The 20,338-nt window shown below is 52.6% G+C and overlaps 6 protein-coding genes across 6 annotated transcripts; 3 read left to right on the top strand and 3 right to left on the bottom strand.

Annotated features, from left to right (window-relative positions):
* Positions 1–137: 137 nt before the first annotated feature.
* On the bottom strand, positions 138–1,013 carry BBA_06766 (vacuolar ATP synthase subunit E; the record flags this gene model as incomplete). The annotated part of the gene is made up of 3 exons (XM_008601863.1): positions 138–288; positions 338–846; positions 984–1,013. The coding sequence occupies 3 exons, from the start codon at positions 1,011–1,013 to the stop codon at positions 138–140; spliced, it is 690 nt and encodes a 229-aa protein (XP_008600085.1).
* A 779-nt stretch (positions 1,014–1,792) lies between these two features.
* BBA_06765 (DUF803 domain protein) lies at positions 1,793–3,393 on the top strand (the record flags this gene model as incomplete). The annotated part of the gene is made up of 2 exons (XM_008601862.1): positions 1,793–1,834; positions 1,891–3,393. 2 exons carry the CDS (start codon positions 1,793–1,795, stop codon positions 3,391–3,393), a joined length of 1,545 nt encoding a protein of 514 aa, XP_008600084.1.
* Positions 3,394–3,791: 398 nt separating this feature from the next.
* Positions 3,792–4,643, bottom strand: BBA_06764 (tetraspanin-like protein; the record flags this gene model as incomplete). Its single annotated transcript, XM_008601861.1, has 3 exons — positions 3,792–3,898; positions 3,961–4,126; positions 4,242–4,643. The coding sequence occupies 3 exons, from the start codon at positions 4,641–4,643 to the stop codon at positions 3,792–3,794; spliced, it is 675 nt and encodes a 224-aa protein (XP_008600083.1).
* Positions 4,644–9,661: 5,018 nt separating this feature from the next.
* Positions 9,662–10,650, top strand: BBA_06763 (SRF-type transcription factor; the record flags this gene model as incomplete). Its single annotated transcript, XM_008601860.1, has 3 exons — positions 9,662–9,913; positions 10,103–10,237; positions 10,366–10,650. 3 exons carry the CDS (start codon positions 9,662–9,664, stop codon positions 10,648–10,650), a joined length of 672 nt encoding a protein of 223 aa, XP_008600082.1.
* A 2,226-nt stretch (positions 10,651–12,876) lies between these two features.
* On the top strand, positions 12,877–13,544 carry BBA_06762 (ctr copper transporter; the record flags this gene model as incomplete). Its single annotated transcript, XM_008601859.1, has 2 exons — positions 12,877–13,373; positions 13,436–13,544. The coding sequence occupies 2 exons, from the start codon at positions 12,877–12,879 to the stop codon at positions 13,542–13,544; spliced, it is 606 nt and encodes a 201-aa protein (XP_008600081.1).
* Positions 13,545–18,556: 5,012 nt separating this feature from the next.
* On the bottom strand, positions 18,557–19,753 carry BBA_06761 (C2H2 finger domain protein; the record flags this gene model as incomplete). The annotated part of the gene is made up of 2 exons (XM_008601858.1): positions 18,557–18,646; positions 18,836–19,753. 2 exons carry the CDS (start codon positions 19,751–19,753, stop codon positions 18,557–18,559), a joined length of 1,008 nt encoding a protein of 335 aa, XP_008600080.1.
* Positions 19,754–20,338: the final 585 nt, after the last annotated feature.

Here is a 20,338-nt window from a genome sequence, read left to right as displayed (position 1 = left end):
ATCACTGGCAACGTGAGTGAGTGTGCCGTTCCTTTCTCGGTCCCGTCCAGCCCATTATTGCTTTTCTGGGACCAAGTAACCACGCATTCTCGAGGGGTTACCATCTATCTCCAACAAGGCAAGCTGGGTGGCGCAGCTTAGTCGTAGAACTTGCGGTTCGCATTCTTGCCAAACAGAGCCTCGCGGACGCGGGGGGCGGCCGAGACTTCGAGCAGCTTGAGGCGGGTCTCGAGGGTGTTGTCAATCTCAATCTTGCCCTTGGAGCCGACAATGATGACACCACCAGCACTGTGATTGTTAGCAACCATCTCACGGCAAGCGACAGCTTTTCACCCACCTTGCGTCTGGGAGGGGGTTCTCCTCATCAAGGGCCAGCTTGACGTCCTTGCCCACCTGCTTCTTATACGTCTTGGCGGCGTCATCAAGAGCCTTTTTGATCACGTCGGCGTCCTTTTTGCGGCCGCGCACCTGCACGTCCGCCTCGTTCATCGTGTACAGGCCCTCGAGAACCAGGCCGGCAAGCGTCTTCTGGTACTTGGCCTTATCCTTGGTGCCTTCAGCGAGCTTCTGGCGCGTGGTCTCGTATATGCTGTCCAGCAACTCCTGGCGGGCGCCGAGCACCTTGAGGCGGGTCTTGTTGGCGACGGTCGATCGTGTAATCTGCTGCGACATGGTGGCCTGCTTGGATTTTTTTTCGTACTGGGCGTCAATTGCATCCGTCTCCTGGCGAACGAGCTTGGACTTTTCGATCTCAAACTCCTCGTTGGCCTTGATTTCAATCTCGCGCGCCTTTTCCATGGCTTCTTGCTTGATAAACGCCGTCATCTTGCGGAGCTCATTGTCGACCTGTCATGATTGGGTCTTGGTATTAGCTGCACTGTTTTACAAGTGAGTGGGAGAGAGAGCCGCATGACGCCGGCCTGCAGGCATGGACGATGAAAGTGCTCTCGGCTTCCCACGCTTCGCTGGGGATCATGGCGCACCTGCTGGTCGGACAATGCGTGTTGCGACATGTCGGCAGCTATTTATATGTCTCGGTTGTACTGGAAAAAGGGAGTATGGGAGGGCAAGAAACTGAAATGCGAGGCCGTGATTGTCGATGAATCGCCGTGATGTCGTGCAAGCAGAGGCCGGTTGCTGTCGTCTGTAGGTGGAGGGTGGAGTTGGCCGCAGGAAGCTCGTCCCGCCAGCATCCACGGCGCTTGTAATTACAGGTAGCAAGGTAGCACCAGCCACAGTTACTTGGTGCAGTGTGGGAGCTTTCTGGGGCAGCTTAGCGGTTCGTAGCGCCGTTGGGGGCCCAGACAGCGCTGTAACAGAATCATGGAATGACGTCCTTTAGTCAATGTCAGGTGACTGCACCAGCCACACTTTGCCTGAACAACACTTTGTGGCGCTTTGACACCCCTGACGATTAGAGTGCGACTTCGTGGCGCCTGCATTCCCCATTTACCCATGCGTCTCTGAACCCATGTCCACCACATCAGGTGCACAACCCTCGCTCTATTGCTCCCTTCACCGTTAGATCTCGTCCTTTCTCCCTACTGCTCGATCATTCTTTTTCCTCACCCCCAGAATCTTGTACCTCTCTGCCGCCGCCCGATCGACGGCACTCTCCTCTAGTCATATCCGAACCGGCGGTGGTCCCAAGGGCAGCGTCTCGAGACTGTGTCCTACATCGCAACCTCCATCTACCCACGTCTCGAAGTACCACGTCGCTTCTCATGCGGTGATACTGATTGCACCTATATAATTCTCCGACGCCAGATGTGTGCCATCTACCAATAGCGCAATGGAGCCGTTTGGCGGCATCTCCCCCGGCGGGAGCATTGCTGTACGCCGCTACCCAGTCATGACCCCTCCACCGACATGCTAATGGATGGGCCGCAGCTAGGAATCATCGTTGGCCTCATGTCGACCAGTGTGCAGAGCCTAGGACTGACGCTGCAGCGCAAGTCGCACATTCTCGAGGACGAAAAGGGCCCTCACGACGTCCGCCGCCCGCCCTATCGCCGCCGCCGCTGGCAGGTCGGCATGGGCATGTTCATCGTCGCCAACCTCCTCGGCAGCTCGGTGCAAATTTCGACGCTTCCGCTGCCCGTGCTCTCGACGTTGCAGGCCGCGGGCCTCGTCTTCAACTCCATATGTGCAACCCTCATCCTCAGCGAGCCCTTTACGCGCTGGTCGCTCGCCGGCACTTCTCTCGTCACCACCGGCGCCATCCTCATTGCCGTATTTGGTGCTATTCCGTCGCCGGCCCATAACTTGGACGAACTGCTGGTTCTCATGGCGCGCAGGCCCTTTATCGTGTGGATGGTCCTGCAGGCGCTGTTAGTGGTGGCACTGGCGGTGGTGACCGATGTGACGACTAGAATATCCAGCATCTCCCACAGCTCTCGGTTTCGACTTATTCAAGGCATTTCGTATGGTGTCATTAGCGGCGATCTGTCAGCGCACGCTCTACTATTTGCCAAATCGGCCGTCGAGCTGGTCATCAAGACCGTGGCTGGTAAGAACCAATTTATTCACTGGCAGGCCTGGGCCATTGTGCTGGCACTTGTCTCGCTGGCTCTGTGCCAGCTTTACTATCTACACCGGGGCCTCAAGCTTGTTTCAACGTCGGTTTTGTATCCCCTCGTTTTTTGCGTTTATAACATTATCGCCATTCTGGACGGTCTAATATACTTTAACCAAACAAGCTTCATTTCACCGCTGCGGGCTTGTATCATCAGCCTGGGTACGGCAATCTTATTGAGTGGCGTCCTTGCCCTCTCATGGCGTCTCAGCGATGAGCAGCATGCTCCTGGCGTTGGCCAGTCTACGCTGGCACCTGGCCTGGGTATGGTAGAGGATACAGAGGGTGAAGAGGAGTCACTTCTCAGCGGAGAGGCGGTCGCTGAGTCTGAAGAGGCGTTCCCTTCCTACAGCACGTTTGCAACTGCCGAGTCGACGCCCATGACGCCGACCAAAAAGACGTTTCGATGGGCAGAAGATGCCGAAATCTGGGGCGAGCTGGAAGACGAACAAGTCAACTCGCCCGTGGGCCGTCTACGGGCCAATACAATGCCAGGCGTGACTGAGTCTACAGGTCTTTTGCTCGGTATCCGCAGAGCCGTTAGCGGGGCGGCAACGATTCCGGAGGAGGGCAGCACGCACTCGGATACGTTCACACGACGGCCGCCGCGACGACGACGCAAGAGCACCGGGTTCCCTGGGCTTGTCGCGCGGCGTCACCTGAAGAAGCGGGACTCCTTTACTGACTCGGTCAGCAACATGTTGTCGTTTTCGTGGTGGAAGGGTAAAGGCGGGCGGGCCTCTACACACAGCGCGCCGCCTGGTGAGCCGTCCACACAGCGGCCGGCCAATACACTTACGACCGACTCTGCGGTATGAAGAGCATCCTCATGACTATTTTCTTTTAGCAGCACACGGCGTTTGGAAAGGCGGCAGTCGTGATAGACATTATCTTGCTGGGTCTCATAGTATCTGGCTAGCGGTGGATTTGAAAGGCTTGGATAGAAGCAGGCAAAGCCTTTTACACTTCTCCCTCGGGCTTCTTTCACCTATGAAATTCCGTACAATTAGATAATATGACTTTTAAATGATTTTTATTTGAGACTTGATGAAACGAGTGTGTAGTCTTTTCTGCGCTAATTAAAGGAGATTATTTGGGACTCGAAACTAGTCAGGATTGTAACCTGCGTTGATTAAAAGGAGACACGTTATGATGCAGGGCAGTGAACCATCAGACCGGGCCATGGAAAGTTGAGCCAACAGCAATCTTTTTCCGCCTAAAATTGCTGGAAGCCGCCCTTTTCGTCAATGTGGCGGTAACGCTCGCGCTCCTTGCGGACCTTGACGAGCGCGGCAATGGAAAGGATAAAGACGGCGTCGACGCCTACACATGTTAGCATCCTGTGCAGTAATTACACCGTTTCCCTCTATAGTATTCTAGCGTACCAACCATGCCAAAGAGGGCAGTAAAGATGACGTCGAGCGCAATGTTGGCAAAGCTAGAGATGGACGTCGCACAGCCGCGGAACAGGGCCGCGGCGGCCGGGCTCGGGCACGTCGAATCGGTAATAAAGGCCGGTGTGGAGGCGTTAAAGTAGCCACAGCATCCAAACTAGACAATCCCATTAGTACTATTTTCTTCTTCTTCCTGCTGCTTCTTCTTCTTCTTTTTCTTCGTTTTCCTTTTGCTCCTTCTCCGCCCCACCAGCTTCCAGAGTTGGCCTTACCGAAGTCTGAATTGACGACTGTACCGACGGCTCCTGGTCGAGATATACAGGGAAGAACTGCTCCTTGACGCGCAGCGTCATGACCCAGAGCACGACGCCGAGACACAGCGTGAAGATGGCGCAAAACGAAATCAGATAGCCGCTGAGCTTGAGCATGGAGCGGCCCTTGGAGGCGAGGCCGGCGAGGGCAAAGACCGAGGTCGCGAGGATGATGCTGGCATTGGCGACGCCGGCGTCGAGGGGGAACTGGCGATGGAGCAGGTGGCGGACGGCATCGCGGCCGTCGTCGGGCTCCTTGTCGAGCAGGCCCCGGACGACGAGGCAGAAGCCGAGTTCGAGGGCGCCGGTGGCCAGGAAGAGCACGTTGATGCCGAGGGTGGTCAGGAGCACCTTGTCAGGCATCTTGAGCGCTCGCGGGGTGTGTACGTGTGTGTGTGCACGGGCACGAGCACGGGCGCGGGCACGGGCACGGTTCTAGTCGATCTCGGAAGACGGCTATTTCGGGACGGTCGCACGGGCGGTCGGGTTCGGATAGAGAGAGTGGTATTTTTGTGACGGCCTGCGTCTAAGTGAAGCGCGAGCGTATTGTGGTGATGCAAAATAGATATTACGACAACATGGGAATGAGAAAGAAAGCAACGAGTACAACCCGTCTGGGAGAAACAACAACGTCAAAGAAGATCTCCAAAGCAAAATCAAAGAAAGAGAAGAAGGGGAGAGTGACCATGGGCAAACACCGTCAAGGGGGCCGGTACAGTAAACCCGAGCGGGTTCCCTCACGAGGGTACCCATCAATTTCAGATGTCATTCTACTTTGCTACATGTTTCTTGCCAAGTATCAAGGGATGATGGTATATAGTTGACAGGAACCCACTCTATACCATTTTCCCTTTCTTCTCTCTGCGCCGTGTGGACGGCGGTGCAAACGTTGTCAGAGGTTGCGTTTCAGGAGCGCCGTTGTGAGGCGTCAGAGGGGTGGGCCGACCAACCACAGCGCCGCGGAGGGGGGGAAGCGGTGCTGGACTCGACGAAAGGGGGGTTCTATTTAATACCTGTTCCGCAAAGTTGCCGCGTCGAAATTATTTCCAGCAACGCCATGTGTTATCGCGAGATCACGATTCGGAAAAAAAAAATCGTCCTTGGACCCTGATGTGTGAGACCCACGGCTGCTAGCTTGGGGGGGGGGTCAAGACGACTCCAAGGAAGACACCAAAAGAAGAAAGAAAAAATGAGAATAATTAAACAAAAGAAAAGCACAAAATTTCTGCATCATTGGGGAAAAAAGGAAAAAAAAAAAACTAAGCCCTGACAGAGCCGCTTGCGAGAGTGGACTGCAGGTTCATGTTCCAGATCGCAAGACGCGTCACCTCCGGCTACACATACTGTACTGGTATGGCGGGCATAACTATTGCGCGTTTAGCGCAAGACCACGGCTACAGAGAATAAGTCATGGCAAAAGTGCAAGCCGAGATGACAACTAGGATAGAGCGCATTTCTCGCGTGCCAGAAGATGATTCGAGGGAGGGAGCTGTACGAATAATTCCAACTGGCATGCTGCTTGCTGGCTGGCTGCTACCTACTGGGACGGTGGTGGTGGGACTGCGAGCAGAGAGCGAGACTTGTCCGCACTGTGCAAATGTAGCCTCTGAATAGCACTCTACATGAGAGGCTACCAGTAAGCTGATTTACCAGATCATAGTCGTAACTAATACAAACTTCATTTCAAATCATACACTCTGATTCCAACAAGTGGCCACCAGGTTGCTGGCGTGGGCTGTTTTTGCTCCCACAAAGCCAGTCCAATCATGGCCGCTCGCCTCGCTCCTCCGGCCAGCCCTTGTCTGGTAAGCCGCAAATTGCAGGTGATATCACACGAAAAAAAAAAAAAGACTCTTCTTTTCAATGTTCCAGAGGGTTTTGTATCCTGCATCCATGTGCATGCAAGACATGTATCAGGAGCCTGGAAACCTGGTTGGGCAACAACCTGTATTATCCCGACCTTGTTCCTGTGCCCGCCTTTTTGGCCGCGTTCTGGAACCTCGTTGCCTCGCAAGCTCGCATATCTGCAGAGCGCCATTTCCTAAACGCTCCGCCGTCATCTTATCAGTAGTTCCTCTCGTCTTATTAGCTCGTTATCCACTGGACTGCCGACGAACCACCGCCAAAAAAAAAACTTCCGATCCCTGCCATTACCCAGCGTCAACCTGCACTGCGTTGCAACTTGGTACGGGTGCGCCTGATGCCTTGTCACTTGAATGGCAACCTTGCTTGTCTTGATGATGCCTGTCCCATGTGCCGTGTGCATCGTCGACGTCAAATCGTGAGTGACAATCTGTACTCAAGGCCCCGGATCTTGTTGCAGACAGATTGGCGTGGTCGTGCTCATCTTGAACCATGCTCCCCTTTCTTACCATTCAAGGGCCAAATCAACGCGTGTCGTGACCATCTGCACCGCCCACCAGCAATCGAGATTTGCCCTTCCTCTGTCATCATGCCACCTTGGCACTCTCCCCGTCCGACGTCTGACCACCCATTCACTCAGCCTGATCTCCCCCGTGCGATCCGTCCTGTGCTGAGCCTGTAACCCGCACTGCCATCAAACATCTATTTAGACACGTCTTGCTTACACCCGCCGCGCACTTGCGCCCAAGCTAGACGCGGGTCCGTCATACTTGTACTCGTGGCACACCAGCTTGTCCAGCTTGGTCATCCAAACATGTACAATGTGCACAGTGCATGTTTCTTTTGCATAGTCAAGTCGGCTCTTGAACAGGCTCGCCCCCGCGGATTCGGCTATCAGCAGGCAAAGACATGATGAACTAGATTGTCGCCAACACGCGAGTAATGCCGATTCTGCGCCCGCATGGTAGCACGACCGAGTCGCTTGCAGGAGCCATCGCCACGGGCGGATTCTGGTGGCACACAAACTACTGCTCTTTGGGCGAGCGGGCTAACTCGTCGCCCAATAATCATGTACCTGCGGTCCAAATGAAGGAATAGGCAGGCCGCTAGTCCTCAAAACCGCACAGTGCCAGAAGGGTCAGTGGGCAGGGCAGACAGGCCAAAAATCAGGCCAGTGAGACGTGGGCGTGATCTCGTTGGCAATCAAGGTCGCGCCCCAGCCGGGGTCTGGCCAACCACCAAAGCTGCAGCTGTAGGCGCCATCGTCAGCCAGCGACCATGGCACACCACCGCAACCCTAGGTAAATAGGCGGAGGCAGCGAGTTAGTAGTAGACTTCCTCGGGTGCATGGTGGTCAGGTGTGGACATGAATAATGGCGATGCTGATCAGTGGCTAGCCGTGATGGTCAAGAGGTGAGACAGACACTGATGTTGGCGGCGTATCTGGGTCAAACACAAATGTGCTTCTGGGCTATTGTTCGCATTGGCGGGCCGAGGTCATGGAGAACCTAGACATTGACGGCCACGGACGAGACCGTGGCCAGCTGGTCTTTCTACATGGCAGCATGGCATGGCAATCATGGTAACATGGCATCGTGGCTGCAAAGGTTGCACCCTGTCCTGTCTGTAGCGTGCCATTGGCACTAGCCCAGCCTCAGCTGTGGAACTGAATGACTGGGGCTGCCGTGGGCTAGCAGGGAAACTAACTGAAATGTCTCAATCAATTGTTGTCGTTGTGCCTGTTTGTGCTTTGGCAGCTTTGCTGGCACTGTTGAGGATATGGTGTCTCAAGCGAGTCAAATGTCAGCGGATGAGTCTGCTTTCTGTTGTTAGTGCTGCAAGTGACGGATGCGAAAAACAGGCTGAAGTCGCGCGCAGAGGCAGGCAGGGCACCAGTAAGTAGGCCAGGGGTGAGCAAGTTGAAAAACGGATGAGGGGCAAGGCAAGGGAGAAGCCCACCTGAAGCGGCTGGAGGTACCTAAAGACGAGGCAGATTGGCCGAGTCGCGGGTGCTTATACGGATACAGGTGATTTTTATAACTGCGTAAGCATTACGGAGCATGGGAATGTGGTTCGGCGTGGAGGGGGACTTCGGAGTGAATCGTCGGAGTGAATTGTGTCATGGTCGAGGCTGAAAAGAGAGGAGGGTAGACTAGGCATAGATGGTCATGTTGAATTGAAGAATTTGACACGGAGGCTGATTTGAGGCAAACGTGTGCGAGGCGACGAAACGCAAGTGGGAGACTGGATGATCGTGGTGGTACTATTTGGTGAAGAATATGTAGCAAGATACTTCGAGCGATTGGTAATGCTGCTGAGGGTTCATTAGGGGCTGGTCGGCAGTCGGATGGCAGCCGAAAGCGTTTCTTGTTTGGGGGGGCTTGGGCGTTGGGGTTTGTAGGGCGTCGAAGAAGGGGCAAGAGCCAGCAGGGAGCATTAGTTATGGGTGGATCGTGGGACTGATGAGAGGAGAAAAAGGACGCTAGCTAAGCTTGGTTTGGACCGGTGGACCGTTTGGCTGAGCGAGCTGGCTGGTTGGCTGCAGTAGCGGTATCCACATGTGGCATGGCGCAGGGCCGCAGGCGTACTGTATGTCCTATGTACCGTGCTTCACGCTCACGCTCATGCTGATCAAGAGTCAGCAAGACGCGTTCAAAAATCATGGCCGTTTGCAGGCTTGCCATTCGGTCAAGTTGGCGCTGCCAATGATGCAGAGAAATGATGCAGTGCAAGTAAGTTTCAGTGAATGAATCGCTAGCACACAGGTGACAGGAGTCAAAGCCAGGTCATACAACATGGAATAAAAACATGAGGAATAAAATAAAAGAGCTGACAATAGATAGTTCGCACTGTACGTACTGCACTGTACACCACCCACCAGAGCCACCACCACAACCCACCACACACGGCGGAGTCCCCGGACAAGCGCCCCGACAACTGCATCTGCATGCCATACCGCACAACCTTCTCCGCTCATCACAGCCATAACAAGTTATGCCATATAACTTGTTGCTTTCCTTGGAATAGTATGGACTGCCCTTGTCCCCGTATCGTCCCCCCTCACCAAACGACTCGTTACTTGCTTGCCTGCCTGTCTGCCTGCCTGCCTGCCTGCCTACATGCTTGATGCCAATGCCCATTGCCCACTGACGACTGACCACACCAGACTGAATACAGAAAGACCTGCCCGCCCACCTGCTCCTGCCCATCCGCATCAAAATTAACCCCCAACCTTTTTCCCAATCCAAACCTGGTTTGTTTCTCTGCGACACACGGCCTTGCTCCCTCCCTCCCACGCTCCCACGCTCCTCCGCTCAACGCCAGATCCAGTATAGATCCATCGGCACCACGCTCAAAACAGCATCTCCACCACTTGTTTCCTTATCCAGCAGTACACTTCAACGTGATACAACGGCTTTCTTCTTTGACTTGCGCCTCGACCGTCCACGTTTGTATTTTATTATCCTAAACCCCATCCACACCCGCCGCCGCGCCGCCGCAGCCGCCCGCCCCCAGCCATGGCCGACATCACCGACCAGCACGACCAGACGTCCCCTCAGGACATTGACGACGCAAACTCGGTCGGCAACGGCACCGCCGCCGCCGAGTCTCGCGGCGTCAAGCGACAGCGTCCTACCCCGGCCGACGACGACGATGACGACGACGAAAAGGGTGGCCGTGAGCGCCGCAAGATTGAAATAAAATTCATCTCGGACAAGTCTCGCCGCCACATTACCTTTTCCAAGCGCAAGGCTGGCATCATGAAAAAGGTCCGTCACGCCTCGACCCCCTCTCTGCCTCATCTTCCACATCACTTGGTCTTTCACGACCGCGACGAAGACCTCTGATAAAGGTTTTGCTTTTTGCGCCACCCGTCATCGCCTCTCTCGCTTCCGCTGCCTTGCCGCCTCGCTGCCGCCCCTTGTCCCATTTTCTCCTGCTGACTGACCGAACTTCAGGCTTACGAGCTGTCTGTCCTGACGGGCACCCAAGTTCTGCTACTCGTCGTCTCCGAAACTGGCCTCGTATACACCTTTACAACCCCCAAGCTCCAGCCTCTCGTCACCAAGGCTGAGGGCAAGAACCTCATTCAGGTACGCACCTCTACGCATTTGCTTTCATTTCGCATGCCCTGCGACATGGCAACGACGCGTCGCTCGGCGCGTCAAACGTTGCTCCTTTTTTAATTCATCCAAAATATGCCGCTGACATGCTTCTCCAGGCCTGCCTCAACGCCCCCGAACCCGCAGCTGGCGGCGAAAACGGCGTCGACGGCCCAGAAGGCGGCGACTCGCCCGAGGAGTCTGGATCCCACATACCTCCTCCTACCAGCCGCCCAGGCATGCCCCAAAACCCTCACATGCCACCAGGTAACTACATGCCCAACATGCCCCTCGAGGCTCAACAAGCTATGGCCTACCAAAATTACGTCCAGCGCAACCAGGCATACGGATCGGGCATGCCTCCGCAGCCTGGCATGGCTCCCAGCAGCCACCACCAGTCTTGAGGTTGGCGTATGACGGTAACATTGCTTGACAAAACTTGCTTAGGATGAAACGGGCCAAGATCTCTAATGGCGGACATGGGTTATATTGCGCGGGACTTGGGTGATATTTACTTCTTCTATCTTTCCTTTGGCGTTGATGCAGTCTTGATGTGCTATTTTGGTCATTTAACTTGCTGGCTGCTGTCGCGGCTGGCTGCATTCGCTTTCTTTTGTCTGGCTACGGATTGTGCTTTGAATGTGCAAAGAGAACAAAAAGCCACAAGAGCATTGAAAAAAAAAAAGAGGACAACCGCATGGATCTGCTTCATGCTTCCATGCCACAGGCAACAGCCCAGACTAGTGTTTGGAACATGCTTGAGTCGTTTCCTAAGACCCGATATCGAAACGAGCTGGCACCTTGGTACGGGATCAGCTGTGTATACTGAATGAAATGCATCACGATGAATTGTCAAGTGCCGACTATTATAGATGATGGGTGCTAAGTCTGTGCGAATCGGGTAGTGACGAATTAAGGTAAAATCTTGGCATCAATCTATCGCTGCACGACAGCGAGAGATGCCGCTATGCGACCTGCACGCGCACCCAGAAACGGCAAGGTTGATTCACGCTGGCGCATCTTACTCTATTCGTCGACGTCTCAGACGATGAATGGCGGGCGGCCCTGCGTCGTGCGTGCGCCGCCAAGAGTAGTTTAGACGGGCGACGGGACATCTGTAAAAAAAAAGAAATCTGGGGGGGGTTCCCCAAATCAGGCAACGTTTCCGTGTCTGCCCGTCTTTAACCTGATTGGGGAAGCGTTGCGCCGCTTTGGCTGTAGGGCTGAGCGACGTGTCATGACATGTAAATGAGGCCGAGGAGAAAGGAACCAGGAGGAAGTGAAGTGAATGTCATGGCACGCCGAAGGGGAGGGAGTTCATGATGTCTTCCAGTGTGGGTGTTTGTCGATGGGCGAGAGGGAATTATGTGTTGTGAGAGGTCGTGAGTGGGCTGAGGAGGCGCGGTGGAAATGGCATTTATGTATGAATCGTGAACTAGAAAATGATGTACGAGATAAATACAGCACAGGATGGCAACTGGCCTACGATGATACACCATGGCATAAACTCGGAAACGGCAAGTTGTTCCTCTAAAACCGCGCAGCGTACAAGAGGCGTCCACCGCCGCGCAAATGATCTGGCTGGCATATGCCGATCAGACGAGTGTCAAAATTAGTCATCTGTAGCGCATCAAATAAACCGATATTCAAGCAAAGCAGTCAGTTTATTGGTGCTGGCATAACGCATGAACAAATTCACTCACCCGTCAAGGTCGAAAATCTCGTAGGTGAGTGAGGCTGGTGATGTGGCTGGTGATGTGGCGGTGCTGCGGCTGGTCGCGGGCTGGCTGGGCAGGCTCATTAGCGCGAGCATGTTTGAGAAGGTTTTCTGCATGCAGTGGCGTCGCATGTACCGGTACTTGTGGTCGGACGTGTTAGTTGAAAGCAGAGAGCAAAAGCGTGAATGACGATGTGATAATATGTGCATAGAATTCAGTAGTATCTTTCAGAAATGGCCAGTATCGATTGATGGCTCATCATTGCCCTGTCGCACAGTGTCAGTCTTGTTCAGTATTTTTTTTTATATCAGGTTTCTGTTCGATATCAACACACAAATTAGCAACCACAAGTGTGTAATCCTGTACAAAAAGCCACTCAACTTTGGCAATCTCAGGAGAGGAGAAAAAAAACTTACGTACCGGTACCTGCCCTCTCCGCCCCCCTCTCCGCCAAGCTCAGCTCGCTCCCCTAACACCCACTCACCAAACCACCCGCCCATCTCTGTTAGCAGCACTGTTCGCTTGCGGCTTCTCGGGAATCCGAAGACGGCAGCAACACCCGTGCATATTCGGGGGGGGGCAAAGGGCAATAGTGTTTTTGTGGCTGCTCATTGAGCGCGGACAGTTTGCTTTTCTGTTTCCTGCAAATCCTCTACCAGATTTTTTTTACATATTCTTTGTCTGCCGGAAACAAAGGAAGAAAAGTGATTGCGCAAAAGGACGGCCGCCCTCGTTCGATAGAAGAACTAGCACAACACTACTTGTTTCGACGTGCTTTATAAACTTGCGCATATTCTCGCGAAACGGATTTCCAGCCGGACAATATATTCGAATCGACACCTCGAGGCTGACCTCGCAATCTCTCTCTCTCTCTCTCTCTCTCATACAATCAACCTCGCACAATAATACACCATGAATGCTCTTCCCCGCCACGCCGGCCACGACATGGGCTCCGGCTCCATGGACATGGGCTCCGGCAGCGATAGCGGTAGCAACGGGGCCATGAGCCACATGATGGCCATGGTCTTCCAGACGAAGACAGCAACGCCTTTATTCTCCGACGGCTGGACGCCGCGCAGCTCAGGCGCCTACGCCGGAACTTGCATCTTCCTCATTGTGCTGTCCGTGGTGGCGCGACTGCTCGTTGCGCTGCGCGCAACGCAGGAGGCGCGATGGGCAGACCGTGATGCGCACCGCCGCTACGTGACAGCCCGCGGTAGGGTGCCGCTCGCCGAGGCGGTTGTGCACGACCCGGAGGCCAAGACCATGGTGCTCTCGGCGAATGGCGTTGAGGAGTCGGTTGTGGTGGTGGCCAGGAAGGAAGCGGCGACGGCGAGGCCCTGGCGCTTCAGCGTCGATCCTGTCCGCGCGCTGCTCGACACTACGATTGTGGGAGTGGGCTATCTCTTGTAAGTAACTGGTCCGGCTATGCCCGATCAGAGAGTGTTGGGATACTAATGGTTGTGTGTAGGATGTTGGCGGTCATGACGATGAATGTCGGCTACTTCATGTCGGTCCTCGGCGGCGTGTTTCTGGGCAGTCTGGCGGTTGGTCGCTACGGCGGCATGATGGAGCATTAAAAGGTCGAATAGTGATTATGGTATTGGAATGGTCGTACAAGGTGCTTTGTTTTGGGATATGGCATGGCGCAAGCGGTAGTTTTAGGGCTTGATGATGATTATATTATTGCCATTATAAAGTTAAAGTACTTGTGCAATTGCTGAAGATGGTGATGTGATGGCGAGCACGGACAGCGTCTTGCATAATGTCCGCCATTCGTATACCTCTCTGTCCCTATCACTCTGGCTGAATCTGCTCTTATTGTAATACGGCTTTTTGCCACTCATGAAGCCGGGAAACAAGCCATCAGCGTGCCCTGTGTGAGTCCTGCGGTCAATGGATTGACGGTGCTGTTGTCGAACCAGATTTACAGTCTATATACATTGGTTCTTGGCTTGATTCCTCTCGACCTGCTCTGGGCTGTCTCTGACATACACGATCGTTTTTTCCCTGTTGATGATACTCTGGGTAGGTGGCGCTTCGACGTTGCCCGTTGCCAGACGACGGCTTCAACACAAACCCATCTTCATGACGCTAGATGCCCCTTCCAGATAACCCATGGCTTTTCCAGATGTATGGGTCAAGGCCACTGGCGTGTTCAAAAGATCAAATGTGTGAGTTTAGGTGGACATTCGCCAATCTGAGGGCGCGCTTCTGAGGGCGCTTGCGGATCGTGTGTCTAGGTTAGCAGCGCTGGGGTGTGTGTAATGGCCGAAATCATTCATTCATCAGGCCACAAATCAACGGGACAAATGCGACACAAAAAGGACGGCAGGAGATGAGATTTCACAATGATGAGAGACGACTCTTTGCTTTTGCCAGGTGTATTTTGTTTTTTTCAGTCAAAGACATGGGCTAGGAGGAGACGATTGACTTACACCCGTTGCGGTCGTGCCACCGATCGGCCTGCGGGCAACCCCGTACAAAAAAAAGCCCTATTTATTCTTTGTAATGCAAAGTTCAGACGCCTTTTTTACGAATTCTGTGGAATTCCTTGTGGATCCGGGCAACTCGCTGCCATTGCCGGTATTGCCGCCGCGACATTCACGCCGACATGGCCTGGCGAATGCTTCTCTGTCCAACTTTGCATCTCGTCAATTGCTTATCAATTCTGCCATCGACACTCGCAAAACGACGCGCAAGTCAGTCCCTGAAGCTGTCCTCAGTTTTATAAAGTATTTCATAGCCATTGGGTATTAAATGCGCGGTTTGCCGACCGAGTGACGCCTGCTCACTGGTGGCTATCATGCCACCACTGCCGAGCGACAAACGACAAACGGTGGCCGCAGCCTCCCACACAAATCCAATGGTATTTAAGTCGAGACGCCAGAATTCAATCTAGACAACTAGCATTGTGGTCGCTGTATACATGACCCATCTGATGGATGGAGATGGCCACGTATGTGGCGGACACCATCTGCGGGACGGGCGTCACTCACGTGGCGTCGAGTATACAAGTAAAATAGGGGAGTCAAATTAAAGAGAACTGATGGTGAGTCTCGAGTTAAAAGAAAGCAGATCGGTCAAAGCTACACATCTCACAAAAGAGGTTGGCCGTTGATCGGGAACAGGTGAGAGGGCTGCTTGATGGCGATTGCGACCGTTTGGGAATGGCCGAGATGGACCACGTCACTGAGCTATCAGGACTGATTTGATCTCGCGGAAACTCGATTCACATCTGATTAGCGCTCCTTACACAATGAATGAATTATCCAGCGCTTCTGTTCAGTCGCAATTCATGCCATTCAAACTGCCTCTACGAATTCGAACCACCAATGACAATTCTTGACCGTCCCCCGCAGCCCCGACGCTAAAAAAAGAACTCTTTTTCCTCTGCCAGGTACAAATTCCCAGCCACTGAACCTTTTTTTCTCCTCTATTTCCTCCTTTTGGTATTTTTCTGGAACGGCAAATCGGTTTTACGAGATCCAGGTACAACTGATTACGTGGCTTGAAGATGGTGTGTGATACATGCCCCCTTTTGTGGCTGAGCTACACGAACAGTTTATATAAGTTGACATTGACGAAAACGATTGCACTATTTTTTTTTTGGAGAAAAAAAATAATACACCCGGAGTAAAGAGGAAATTGTATTTTCTGAAGTAGGAGAAAACGCCGCTCGTACACCAACATTTCACGCCGTTTTTTTTCTTTCAAAACGTCGTCGTTTATTCTGCGAAATCACATCTCATCTCCCATTCAGAGAGACACGGGTCTGTCTCAAACAGTCTTCATTTCTTTCCTTGTTCAGTAATTGCTTTTTTTTCTCCTTCACTCCGTCAGTCTTTCTGCAATCCAACCCCGGATCCCTGTTCACTTCTCCCCGTTGTAGCGTTACATTGATACTACGTATGCCAACGCTGCACATCATCCCCCTCCCCCTCTCTGTTATAACTTATTACCAGTACCCGTTGTGGACCAGTTTTTTTTTTCTTTCTTTGTGGTGCCCTCATCCGGCACCGGTTTCTCACCCGCACTCTCACAATTTTTTTTTTTCAGCTCTCATCAATTTCCTCCTTTTTTCGTCTCATCACACCTTCTTCCCGTCTCATCCCCTCTTTTTAGATTGTCGTTTCCTTGCCATATTCGCCGAAATGCTTCAATATTCACATTTTTCTCGGCTCCGCTAGATCCTCCGCCCCGGTCGTCTGCGTTTTGGTTCTGGGATATAAATTAACAAGACACCATAACTTTCAGCAGCATCCACATGTAGGCCCCCCTTTGCCCCCCTGAGGATTTGCAGCTGCAAATGTGGACATTTTCTTTTTTTTCTTTGAATATTAATTGCTTTTTTCGTTCAAACCACCCTCCCCCCCCCTGGCTCATTATTGCTTGCGCACGTTGCGGGAGCCTCGGTGTCATTGACGCCCAACAACCCGAGAAACTCGGTGCTCCCGACACCGAAGTTCTGCAACCCGACACAGTCTGCGGTTTCCTTTTCCTTTTTGAAACAAAAAAAAAAAAAAAACCAAGGATCAAAATTACTTGGAAAGGTGAAACATCAGCAAAAAGAACACTGCAGAATTAAAAAAACAGGAGGATTTGGCGCACAGCATAAATACGGAAAGAATGTCGCGGCGGTATCACGCCAAGTTGACATCCTTCCCGCTAACACGAGACTGCGCACCCCCCCATCCTTCTTCTTCCTTTGTCTCTTCGTGTCTATCCTTTCGCTGTGCATGCATGCTCGGCCCCTTCAATCACCGGGTCTCTCATTAATTATGACCTACCAGTAGGCACTCTGTCTGGTTATTCGTAGTTGTGCCCAAAAATAACAACACTTTTACTCCATCTGTACATCGAGCCCCCCTTGAGTTTTGGAAAGCAAAAAATACGACTGTGCGTAGACACATTCACTTTTGCAAAAACGTCTGAAAGAAATCTACTGTACGGTGACCAAACATCTCAAGAACCTGTAAATAGATGAAGGGTCAAGATTCTCTCATAATCACAAGTGGTTGCAGAAAGCAGCGCCAATGACGTACATCTCCTCTTCACTTTTCCTCGTTTTTACCGAGCGGAAACTGTTACCATATATAAACACAAGGTTTTCGGAGATTCGGGAAAACAAGCCATTATCCTTTTCTTTACTTTATCCGCTTACTTAGTTACGGGATGGAACAAATTGTACCAGATCAGCGAGCCACCCTATTTAGTGCACAATGACGTCTTTCGCTTCAACTTCTCTTTAGGTAGTCATCAGCCAAAGAACTAATACTAGCCAATATTCTATTCATCTACGGGCCGAATGAGCAAGTTTTTCGTCATAATATTTCTGCACAGCCCCGAGAAATCTAGATCCAATAAATAAAGGAAAAAAAAAGACGCAAAAAATTAGAAGATGAAATAGACCAAAATACAAGCATAGATCTTAAAATCACCACTAGCCACCACGCACTTACTACTTTTTTAAACTTTTGCCGCAAAGATCTCTCTAAATTCACACTAATAAATCTTCGTCTCATCTTTTCTTGTCCCCCGTCCGCACCCCCCGTCACACTTGTTATCTCCAGCCCCGCCGAGACATTGATTGCCTTGTCCCCCCCCCCCCTCTTCTCCCATCATCCCAAAAAGCCCAGTGCTACGCCACTCCGGTAAATAGGTAAATAGCTTTGTTGGCGCGGAAAGCGCGCGCAACCATCTAGCACGAAACAGGGTCCAATACTAGGCTGTCCAACATGTCACAAGACACCATCGTGTACGTGGTTACTTCTAGGTTTGGTCACAAGTAGCCGTCATACATTGGACTATATGGGCACCTACTTGAAATCTACATTGAACCTACGTTGGACACCCCCACTGATTGTAGCTCTACAATAATCAACCCATATCTCTTAAGCTGCCTCCATTCATAGTCTAAAGTTTATTCACTTAAATAAGGTAGGCACGAGCCAAGTCTACATCAATTACACACCTACACCTTTGACTACACGGGCACTATTCGTGTGCCATCAAAGGACAACACTCACTGACAGCCTCAGAATAACGTGGTACAGTATATTACATGTAGCCTACAAGTAATACCGAGAAACGATAGAAACGAGACAAGAGAAACAAGTCTAAAATCAAAGCCGTAGCCGCATGTCCCATCTTTGATCATGCCCATAATCCCCAACTCCGACCGAAATCCAACCCAACAAGTCTGTCGCCGTCGTGCGGCTCGGTTCATTATGAAATCGATACAAAATTCAAACAAGGCGGCTAACCTTGAAACAATCAAAGTCAAGACGAACAATCAAGAAAAACCAAAGTACCAAGATCCAAAGCACAAGAGGGAATCCACCAGGGCCAATAAAAGAGCATAACCAAAGAAAGAATGAGGCCGAGGCCAACCCAGAAAAATTTGAAACGGAACGCTGGACAAACCCAATGCAGTACATTAACCCACTCTGTGCCTCTACATGTCGGCTGCGGGCCGCCCTGACTCAGAGACAGGGCAGCTCGAGCCTGAACACGCACACTGGCTAGCAAAAGTTGGCGGGGCCAAGTGTCTCAGTCCGACGACTGTTTGGTGGTCTTATAGAAGACACACCTAAGAGCGCTCGCGATCGCCTTGACGACGAGGTGAAGAGCCCGACGCCTCACCGGCCTTGTTCTCGCAGCCCTTGACCAGACGGTGTCTCTGTGAAAGAAGGTATTAGCGTGGGCTAGTTATACTGAGTGTTTAAAGTTTGTTTTTTTAAGGTGTGGCTGCCGATCGGCTCTCGTTGTTTTGAGGCTTGCTTGTACTAGAGGCCGAGGCTTGCACTAGCTAGCTTGGGCGCAGCGACTAGGCATACGTGTGATTGGGTTTGAAAGAAGACTAACGTACCTTGAGAGCATCTTTGCGAGAAAAGCTCTTGCTGCAAAAGTTGCAGGGAAAGGGCTTGACGGCCAGATGGATGCGCTTGTGACGCTTGAGGTCGTGGTTGCGGCTGAAAGACTGGATGCATTGGTCGCACTTGAAGGGTCGCTCACACTGAGGCTGAGGGGCCGGGTGGTGACCGCCATACATCATCTGGCCGCCGTAGCTTTGATGGTGGTTCATGCCGGGAATCATGGACATTTGGCTGCCGGGCTGGTGCATGTTGGACATGACGGTACCGTTCATGGTCGGAAGTGCGTAGGTGTTGTAGCGGGAGTTGTAGTTCATGTTGCTGGCGACGGGTCCGAGACTGCGGGAGCCAGGGCTGCCGGTGCTGGGAGAAGAATGCGTGGGCGAGTGCTGAGTGGGGGAATACTGCAACTGCGATTGCGCCGAGGTGCCATAGTAGTTGGGGTTGCTGCCGGGGCGCGTGTGAGCGGCGTGAGCCTGAGTGTGAGCATAGGCTTCGTTGTGAGGCGCGAGGGAAGAATGAGCGGGAGACTGCGACGTGGTGAGAATGCCCTGGTGCTGAGGCGCGGCGGTGGCCATGGCGTGAGCATCGTGAGCGGCGTATTGCTGCTGGCTGTGATCAAAGGGCGAGGTCGAGAGGCCATCGGGGCCGGTGGCAGGCGACTGCGAGGACCCGCGGAAGTTCATGTTGGGTTGGGCGTAGACGGAGGGTCGGCTAGAGAAGGAAGGGAGAGGGCGCTGGCCAGTAGGCAGACCTGGGTGCTGCTGGGCATGGTGAGGTTGCTGGGAGTGGTGAGGCTGCTGAGGCTGAGGTTGGTGATGCTGCTGGGGCTGCTGAGGCTGCTGGGCATAGCTGGCATTGCTGTTCCAGGAGCTGGCGCCGCCCTGCATGGGGTTGAAGGTGTAATCGGACATTGTGGAATGTTGCTGCGAGGCTTGGGAACCGCCGGTGTGTACTGAAGATAGGCTTGGGCTGAGGCCGTCAGTTGTTCCTGTTCGAAGTTGATGGAATGTCAGTTTTGATCTGGGAAACCAATCTTGTTCTGGGAAACCAATCTCCTTTATAGGGCTCGCAATCTCAATAATAACCCCTTGTCCGCTCTTCTTTGGGCATGCTTATTGAAAAATGCTAACGTCAAACTTTTGCGGCGTCTAGAATTTAAAATCTAGATGCAGTGGGAAGGGAGAGAGAGGCTTTCATGGCGTCGCGCGCAAACGCAACAATGGAAGATGAGGCTGGGCATATGTGGCAAGAGGCACTCACTTGGAATCTCGGCGTTGGGAGGTGGTAGAGAAAAGGCAGGCAGCGAGCCGGCGGCCGGGCGTCTTTGGGAGAAGCTGGTGATGGTTTCCATTTCTGGTGCACTGTCTGTGGCGGGAATATAATGAATATAATGAATATAATGAATATGGCTTGTAAGATGGCGTTCGAGGAGAGAAGGAGGCGCCGGCAATCGACAGCCGAGAAGGCGTGATGGGCGAAAGCAGGACGGCGTAGGG

The sequence above is a fragment of the Beauveria bassiana genome (assembly GCF_000280675.1).
Source record: "Beauveria bassiana ARSEF 2860 unplaced genomic scaffold BBA_S00020, whole genome shotgun sequence".
Lineage (NCBI taxonomy): Eukaryota > Fungi > Ascomycota > Sordariomycetes > Hypocreales > Cordycipitaceae > Beauveria > Beauveria bassiana.
Note: the sequence above shows the minus strand (reverse complement) of the source record. Positions and strands in the feature narration are given on the sequence as shown.